The sequence below is a fragment of the Grammomys surdaster genome, unplaced genomic scaffold, assembly GCF_004785775.1.
Source record: "Grammomys surdaster isolate TR1022 unplaced genomic scaffold, NIH_TR_1.0 126131, whole genome shotgun sequence".
NCBI classification, from domain to species: Eukaryota; Metazoa; Chordata; class Mammalia; order Rodentia; family Muridae; genus Grammomys; species Grammomys surdaster.
The window spans coordinates 901,348-910,886 of NW_021620939.1; the positions used below are offsets into that span (position 1 = coordinate 901,348).

At 40.7% G+C, this 9,539-nt stretch overlaps 1 protein-coding gene across 10 annotated transcripts in view; it reads right to left on the reverse strand.

The window, feature by feature from the left end:
* Window positions 1-9,539, reverse strand: part of Cep63 (centrosomal protein 63) — a 41,753-nt gene that overhangs the window by 18,730 nt on the left and 13,484 nt on the right. For all 10 annotated transcript variants that reach the window (XM_028756619.1, XM_028756615.1, XM_028756617.1 and 7 more), the window contains 2 exons: window positions 8,259-8,381; window positions 1,753-1,866 (listed from right to left, as the gene is read on the reverse strand). In XM_028756619.1, coding sequence (XP_028612452.1) covers window positions 1,753-1,866; window positions 8,259-8,381 — 237 coding nt within the window. The remainder of the gene's footprint in view (window positions 1-1,752; window positions 1,867-8,258; window positions 8,382-9,539) is intronic.

Consider the following 9,539-nt stretch of genomic DNA (forward strand, 5'->3'; position numbering starts at 1 on the left):
TGAATTTCTAATGCTCATTTGCATACAAGATTGGCAAGATGAAGACAATTATTAACACTAAATAATGGGCAGAGATTTAATTAAATGTTTAGTAAAGATAATCATACAGCATTGACTGACACAAACTGAGTCACAGGAAGCTTTAGTTCTTGTTTAGTTTTCCAAGGAAAAAGAGAGATACATTTATAAGTAATACTTTTAACTAGTCAGATAATTTTATTTTAAATAAAACTATGAGAAGAATTCAAATATCTTTAGCGGGCACAACAGATGTCAGTTCTTTAAAGGTATCTTATTCTGTCTCTAGTTGAGTGACTGGTAAATAAAAACTCCACTTTTATTAACAGTGAAGTTTGCATTATATAGAATTAATCACAATAGTAATTTGATAGCAATGACTTAAAGATTATATAATCAATAAACATGAATAAAATGAGGATTGAAAAAACAAAAACTCAATTTGTTCTTTTCCAGTCTAATGGCTGTAATTAGGTTACAGCAATGTATCATAGTCTTTAAGAACACAGAGCTTTTTCAATCAGGTTAAACCCTGACCCCTATCCTACCCCAAGCCCCCAAGAAGGCTCCACTGTCCTACTTTGGTTAGTAGCTTCTTGCAGATGACAAAACAGATTTTCATTCTGTGGGGTATAGGTCCCTCCTTGAAAGTCTCAATGGAGTTGTTACTCATAGCAAAACCATTGACAATAGTGTACCAGACAGCTAGCATTTTAGGGGATAAAGAAGATGCCAATGCTTTAAAAAGAAAATAAAATGAAGGTTTAAAAATGAAGGCTTGGTCTAGAGAGATGGCTCAGCAGTTAAGAGCATTGACTGTTCTTCCAGGAAACCTAAGTTCAATTCCCACCAACCACATGGTGGCTCACAGCCATTTGTTAATGGGATCCAATGCTGCCTTCATCTTGTATGTCTGAAGACAGCTACAGTGTACTCATATACATAAAATGAATAAAAAGCCAAACATCTCCCTCTAGATCTTTGAACTTACCTAGTCTGTTCTAGCATCCTAGAAATGAGATAAGTACCAGTGTGGATGGACTGTTATACTACAAATAACATACACAACCAGTAACCACCCAACAGCAGATAGTAGAGGGTGGCTCTACATACTCACCACCCTCTCTCTGTTCATTCCTTCTTGTATTCTTGATTTTAAGGAAAAGGTGAAGGAGCTGGCTATGTCCTAAGAACACATATCTTAAATTCAGTGTCTATTTAGTTTTTACTGAAGTCATTAGTTTTTTAAGTTCCTATCATTATACTAAAAAAAGCATTTCTGTAGCCACAAAGACACTACTTTCCATTATAATACATACCAATGCAGTAAGTCTTTCCAGTCAAACTATCTGTGCTTCCCTGGCTGAGGCTCCTTAGCCGAAGTGCTCAAGCTGCCATGGAGACGAGCCAAGCTCAGACAGAAGCAGTGTCAGAAAAACCAATGACAGAAGCAGAAAAAGATGGAAAAAAAAGGAGACAGAGGACAAAATTGAGGGGAGAGCAGGGCAGGGACCAAGATTAGAAGAGTGAAGACAGTGAAGAAAGGTGACAGGAGAAGACGAGGAATCTGAGTGTTTTAGACACTGAAGAGGCAAAGCCACAAGTAGAGGAAGATGAGCTTACCACACAAAGACTAGCTGAGAGAATCCAAGTAAGACAATGGCATCCATCATAAGGAGCATGGTAGTAAGTCAGACTCAATCAAAACTCATGCATTAGATGGCTTAAGCCTACCTGGATTATCTCTGACTGTTCAGCCAGAGCCTTCCTCTGTGCTTCCAGAGAAGATACCTGTTGCTGATAAATCAGACGCTGCTTCTCCCAGTCCAGAGACTTCTGTCGGAATTCCTGGGGAGGCAAGTAAGGTACTTACATGTAGGTGCTTCCAGGCTGTGAGAATTTCACCATTTGCTTTCAGAGCACCACCACTCCCTGGGTATAGTAGCACCCTTCTCCTCAGCAGGAGCCCCATTACTCACTTAGCTGACTACACTGCAAACGAGTACTGAATTCTACTCACATTGTGCCTCTGGATGTCTGTCTTTCTAAATGTAACACCTTAGCGGTGAAGAGGAAGAATCAAGCCAGGACAGTGGCCCATGAGCACTGTTGCAGATCTGCTGCCACCTAAGGGCTGTTGCTATTTTGTATTTTTCAGAAAAGTACTATTATTATTATACTAAAATAATAATATTCCCTTTGCCGTCTAAATTTCTAACATTCAGACCCAGAAACTGAATAGATTCAAACAGATTTCTAAATCAGTAACTCAGTAGCCCGATTCTCACTTCATATTCTGCCAATAACAGTATTTTTGATAGTCAATTTTTTTCATTTCATAGAAGAATTGCAAAAGCTTGAATAACATGGAAAATATGCATCACATTTTTATAGGTACTTAATAACCCAAAGCGAAATAATTCAAAAGTAATAGGTGATCAACAGCAATTTCAAATTCTATGTCATGAAAATGGGCCCAACATTTCTGAAAATAAAGCAAATCAAAGGGAAAAGATCCTCAATCTTCCCATCTTTGTCCTCCAGGGGTCTTTAGCTTTAGATTGCTCCTTAGATTAAGTGTCATAAGTCAGCTTTCTGATATTCTATTCATTCAGAGTCTTTCTATATGACACATGTGTGCCAGCACTGACTTAGGAATAGCATTTAATAAAAATAAACCAAAACCCAGCCCCATTCAACTGGAGGATGATAGACATGACATGCACACTAAATGAATAAATAAGAATGTTCAAATAACACAAACAAACTTTTGAAGGAATTCAAAAAGGAAGCAAACAAGCATCTGAATGAAATAAGAAAGTCAATACAGGATATGAATGAGGAACTCAATAGATAAAAATACTGAAAAAAATCAAATAGAAATTTTGTTAAATAAAAATCTCATTGAGTCAAATAAAAGCTCAATGGAAAGCCTTTCCAAATAGAAAACAGAGTTTCAGGGCCTGAAGACAAGGTATACGAATTAGAACAGAAAACAATGACAAAGATAAGAAAATATGAAAGGAGATGTACAAGATCTATAGGACATCATTAAAAGACCCAATCTAAGAGCTAGTAAGTGACTCAGTACATGAACAATGCTTGTCATGTAAGCATATAGACCAGCACTGACTAGAGAACACGGGGCATGGCAGCAGACATCTGAAATTCCAGTGCTGGGGAGGTATTAACAGAAGAATCCCTAGGCCTACAGCCAGCCAGGCTAGCTCAATCAGTGAGTACCAGGTTCAGTGAGAGATTCTGTCTCAAAAGTAAGGTAGAGAGTAACTACACTGACCTCTTGTCTCCACACAAACATGCACATATACGCATGCATGCTCATACACATGTGCACACACATATACACATGCATGCTCATACACATGTACATATACACAGAAATCATATCTGTGATTCCCCGGCATAGAAGAGTGAGAAGTTTAAAATAAAGGGGCAGAAAATCCATTCAACACAGTCACAGCTGAGAAATCCCCAAATACAGGGACAGAGCCATCAAGACACAAAAATCATTTAGACTATCAAGACCAGAAAAGAGTCTTTCCACATCATATTATAGTTAAAACACTAAACATTCAAAACAAAGGACACCAAAGCTGCAAGAAAGAAGTACCAACCCACCAAGATTTACCTTTGTGTAGATTTCCCAACAAAAACTAAAAGCCAAGAAGGCATGGAACAATGTAATTCAGGCTGAAAGTGAATACTGAAAGACAATACTGTCAAACCAGATTATTATAACCAGAACTATCTGTGCTGGCTAGTTTTTATTAATTTGACACAAAGTAAACATGCATGAGAAGAGAGAATCTCAACTCAAGATTGGTCTCCATCAGACTGGCCTCTGAGCATGTCTGTGGGCCACTGTCTTCATTATCATGGGAGTTGCCATCCTTGGGCAGATACGAATGGTCTCAATTCTCTAATCAAAAGACACAAACTACAGCTAGGGAAGTGGCTTGGTAGGTAAGAGTGCATGCTGAGAAAGCAAGAGTACCTGAGTTCAAATCCCCAGCACCCACATAAAAAGTTGAGCATGGCCATGTATACCTGTAACTCCGGTGTTTTGGTGAGGAGACAGTAGGATCCGAGAAGCTTGCTAGCCAGCAAGCTTCAGGTTTACTGAAAGACTGTCTCAAAATGTACACTGGAAATTGATAGAAAAAGCCATACAACTTCTTCCTTCAGCCTCCACACACACTGATATGGGTACATACAACTCTACCTCCCTCTCTCTACCTCTCTACCCCTCTACCCCGCCCCCCACCTCTCTCTCTCTCTCTCTCTCTCTCCCTCTCTCTCTCTGTCACACACACACACACACACACACACACACACACACACTAGTTGACTGGAGTAAAAAACAGGATCAGGGGCTGAGGTCCTGAGTTAATTCCCAGCAACCACATGGTGGCTCAAAATCATCTGTAATGGGATCTAATGCTCTCTTCTGGAGTGTCTGAAGACAGCTACAGTGCACTCATATATATTAAATAAATAAATAAATAAATAAATAAATAAATAAATCTTAACAAAAAAAAAAATCAATGTATTTGTTACCTGAAAGAAACATACCTTACTGGCAAAGACAAAAATTGCTTTAGAAGGAAAGGATAGATCATTCACTAAGATCAAGAATGTATCATTACATGATACAAGGATGATTCAATGTATATATTAATGTTAGCAAATTATGATATATACTATATATTAGCAAATATCATTTATCATATTAATAGATTTGAGAACAGAAATCACATGATCCCTTAATTAATGCAGAAAAGACTTCTGACATAATCCAATAGCCTTGAAGAAATTAACAATAAAGAACTATAGCTGATGGCTCCTCCCCTCACCCTACACCCTGGAGTAAGCTGGCCCCACCCCTCACAGGACAATGCAGAAGAGCTGGCCCTAGTGGCATGGGTGTGGTTTCCAATGGCATGAGTGCAGGAGAGCCAATCCCACCCCTTGCCAGCTGCCATAGGCAGGAGAGCTGGCCCTGCCCCTCACTGAGCAAAGCAGGAGAGCTGGCCCTGATGATATAGTCACAGGAAAGCTGGCAAGCTGACCATATACCAGGCACAGATCCAAGGCTTTGAGTTGGCCATCCCCAACATCTATCCCATCTGTGAACTGCTGGAACCCATGAAGGGGCCGGGTCCTACAGATCCAAAGCTGGAGGATCTCCACGACACAAGGTAACAACAGGATATCTGAGACAAGTCCAATTGACAATCCAGTATTGATAGTGTAGCATAAGCCAAAGGGCTGAAGCCAGACCAATCACTCACTCCAATGAACATCTGCAAGTGTAGCTGTTTGGACAAAGGGGGATACTAGATGACATACTGCTGCTTCCATAGAGAGAGGTTTGGGGGTTTTTTTGTTTTGTTTTGTTGGTTTTATTTTTGTTTCCTCTTGGCAAGGGAGGTTGCTAGGACAGAAGGCAGGAATGGGGAGATGAGTGGGATTGGGGTACATGATGTGAAATTCACAAAGAATCAATTTTTAAAAGGCTATAGCTCAGCCAGGTGGTAATGGTGCCCATCTTTAATCCCACCACTTAGAAGGCAGAGGCAGGCAGATCTCTGAGTTCAAGGCAAGCCTGGTCTACAGAGTACGTTCCAGGATAGGCAGGACTATACAGAGAAACCCTGTCTCAAAAAACCAAACAAATAAAAAAACAAAGAACTATAGCTCAACATAACAAAGGACATATATGGCAAGCCTATAACCAACACACTAAATGGAGAGAAGCCCAGAGCACAGCCACTAAAAGGAGGAGTGACAGGCAAGGCATACACTTTTTCCACTGTATTCAAGTCTTTAGACTCTTAGAGCAAAAAGGCAAAGGAAAGAAAAGGGATACAACTACAGAAAGAAGCCAAATGATCCTTTCTTCACACAAAATGATCCTGTACATGAGACTCTAATACCTTCACCCGACAGCTTCTAGAACTGATAAACACCTTCAGAAAAGGAGCAAGGTTTAAAACACACATAAAAACTCAGTAGCTTTTCCATAACCAATAACAGACACCCTGAGAAAGAACTCAGGAGAGCAATCTCATTCACAGCAACCTTAAAATACTACAGAATTAAATACACACACACACACACACACACAGAGAGAGAGAGAGAGAGAGAGAGAGAGAGAGAGAGAGACAGAGAGAGACAGAGAGAGAGACAGAGAGAGACAGAGACAGAGACAGGGGGAGAGAGAGAGAGACAGAGAGAGAGAGACACGTGGAATAACATAACCAGGGCAGTAAACAATCTCTTCAATGAAAAATTTAAAATACCAAAGAAAGAAATGGAAGAAGACACCAAGGATGGAAAGGCCTGTCGTGCTCATGGATTGGCAGAAATAGTGTGAAAATAACTGTCTTACTGAAAGCAATTTCATAAAGATAAGAATTGAGGAATGTCAATAGGAGTAAGTGGATGAAACAAGGAGATCAAAATAGCTACGAAGAAAGGACTCTACGGCACTCCAAGGCCAGAGTGTGATCAGTACTGTGTCTGTGATGAAACCCTCAAAGGTTATGATGACAAGGATTTTAAAGGTAATGACGATCTGAAGCTGAATCCAGAGTCAGTGAAGTAACCTGACCAGAGGATGGCTCCCGAGGTTCTGTGCTCATGGTTGGTGGTGTAGGTTAGTGAGAAGAATGTGCAGGAGCTGGAAGAAATGGTAGCAGCAAAGAGGCTGGAGGGGAAGCAGTATTTGTGAGGTCCTGATTCTAAGTTCTAAATCTATAAAAATATTGAAATATAAAAAGAATATTAAACATCAAAATTATAATTCCAGATGGTAAAGTATTGTTGTTGTTTGAATAGGTTTGATCCCCAGAGATTCATGTGTTTGAATGTTTGGCCCATGCAAAGTAGCACTATTAGGAGGTATGACCTTGTTGGAGTAGGTGTGGCCTTATTGGAGGAAGTGTGTCACTGTGGGGGTAGGCTTTGAAGTCTCCTATGCTTAAGCTCCATCCAGTGTGGAAGTCCAATGTCCTGCTTCCTGCAGATCAAGATGTAGAACTCTTGGCTCCTCCAGCACCATGTCTGCCTGCACGCTGCCATGCTTTCTACCATGCTGATAATGGACTAAACCTCTGAATCTGTAAGCCATCCCCAATAAATGTTATCCTTTATAAGAGTTGCTTTAGTCAGGGTGTCTCTTCACAGCAATGAAACCCTAACTAAAACAAGTATATAAAGTAGCATTTTTTTAATATTTATTTATTTTATGTATATGAGTACACTGTTGTTGTCTTCAGATACACCAGTAGAGGTCATCAGATCCCATTACAGATGGTTGTGAGCCACCATGTGGTTGCTAGGAATTGAACTCGGGACCTCTGGAAGAGCCACTGGTGCTCTTAACCACTGAGCCATCTCTCCAGCCCCCTAAAGTAGCATTTCTATAGGACAGATCACTCATAGAACACCTTTAAGCAGTCACACAATGATACTGAACAGTGTTTCTCAATTAGGCAAAGTACAGATTCCTAGGTACCATGCCTACTACTGGATCAGACTCTGAGGTCCCAAAACATCCTGAGTGACTGTTTCAATGTACTGGAGAAGAGAGGGGACTCACTGCCTCCTATCAGTAATCATGGAGTTATGGAACAAAAACAAAATCTGAGAGAGAGGCGAATCCTTTGTAACTTATGCTCTATCTAAGTGGGAACTGAAAGTAAACCACCTGATGAGCTGAGTACTCTCTACAAGAAAAAGCCAAACATTCCCCACGCTCACTAACACCTACAGGGTCAGTGTGGAGGAGACAGTGATATGGTAGGATGCTGCCACTTACTGACGGTCAGTGTTTCTCAGAATTGGAGGTACTCAGTACAAGGATCGTCTCCAGGATACCGTCCCAGGCATGTTGGCTAACCCTGCTCCCTGGACTGTGAATGCCAATTTCATGCTCCATCATTTTAACAATAATAACAAAAAACAAACAAAATAAAACCTTCATATATTTCCAAGTACGCTGTACGGAGATCTACACTCTTAAGATTAACTGATGGCTTGGAATCCCATCAGTCACAGGGGAGCATGTGATGTGGACCACCCACCCACACTGAATAGTTCAGTGGCAGCCCCTGAGATAGCAGGAACTGCCTCCAGGAAGCAGCTCCATTAGAAATGGCATTTTCCTACACAGCAGACAACTGCCATTGCAACTTGAACTGTTGCTGTGGACATACCTCTATTTTTCCAGTTAGCCTCTCAATCTCAGACCGATCCTCTTGCAGACTTTTGGTATTTCCTCTAAATTCTCTCAGTTGCCTTTTCTGCAGCTTTTCATAGCTTCTCTTCAGTCTGCTTAACTGTAAAAACAGTTATTTATTTACTTAAATTTTAAGAGTTAGCAAATTGTGGTGCTCAGATGAATGGGGATTACAAACCAAGAACACTGCTAACTTTCACTACTGAAAATAGATTGGCAGCATGTTAGAGCTGCAAAGCAAACTAAAAGAAGACGTAAAAATGACAGGGCTGGGGCACAGCTCAGCTGATAAGAGTGCTGACCTAGAAAGCACTGGCCCTAGGCTGGACCCAGCACCACACACACTGGCTGTGGGAGCAGACACAGTGATCACAGAACTAAGTGAAGGCAGGAAAAACAGAAGGCAAGGTTATCTTCAACCACATGAAGAATCTGAGGCCAGCCTGGGCTACCTTATCTCAAAGTGCATATGCCTGCTTGCATGTGTATGTGAGAAATAAATGAAATTTATACAAGCAATGAAATTTCCAGTCCAAAAAAATAATAAAGTAAAATTTAGTTTTATTACAATTGTCATGCATTCATAGATGCCCCCTCACACACACAACCCTCTCCACAGAAGAGAGGAAGCAGTGACTGTTCCCCTCTGGGCCAGTGGTTCTCAAGACATACCCCTGAGGACACTGATGATACACAGTAAATAGGAGACTTTGACTTAAACCAAAACAAAAGTAATTTTCTCCAATATTAAAAATTAAATTGAATATGAAAATAGAATTTTCTTCTTTTTAAAGATTTTATTTTTACTTTCTAATTATGTATGTTTATCTCTATGTCAGAATGTGCATGCAGGTGCAGACAGATGCCTGTGAAGGCCAGAGAGGGCGTCAGATCCCTCCAGCTGGAATTATAGGTGTTCTAAGCTTCCTAACATGCTGCTAGAAACTGACCTGGGATCCTCTACAAAAACTCAACTGCTCACCTATTTCTTTTTTTATTAGAGGTAGGGGAGAGGGAAGGGAAGTATGTGTACACTTCAGCCCACCAAGAGGAAGTCAAAGGGCAGTTTGCAGGAGCTAGTTTTCTCCTTCCACCATGTAGGTTCTTGGGATAAAATTCATGTCACAAAGCTTGGCGGCAGGTGCCTCTACCCAATGAGCCACCTTACAACCCCTGCTTTCTTAATCACAGTTTTTCTTCCTTCTTTCCTTCCTTCCTTCCTTCCTCCCTCCCTCCCTCCCTCCCTCCCTCCCTCCCA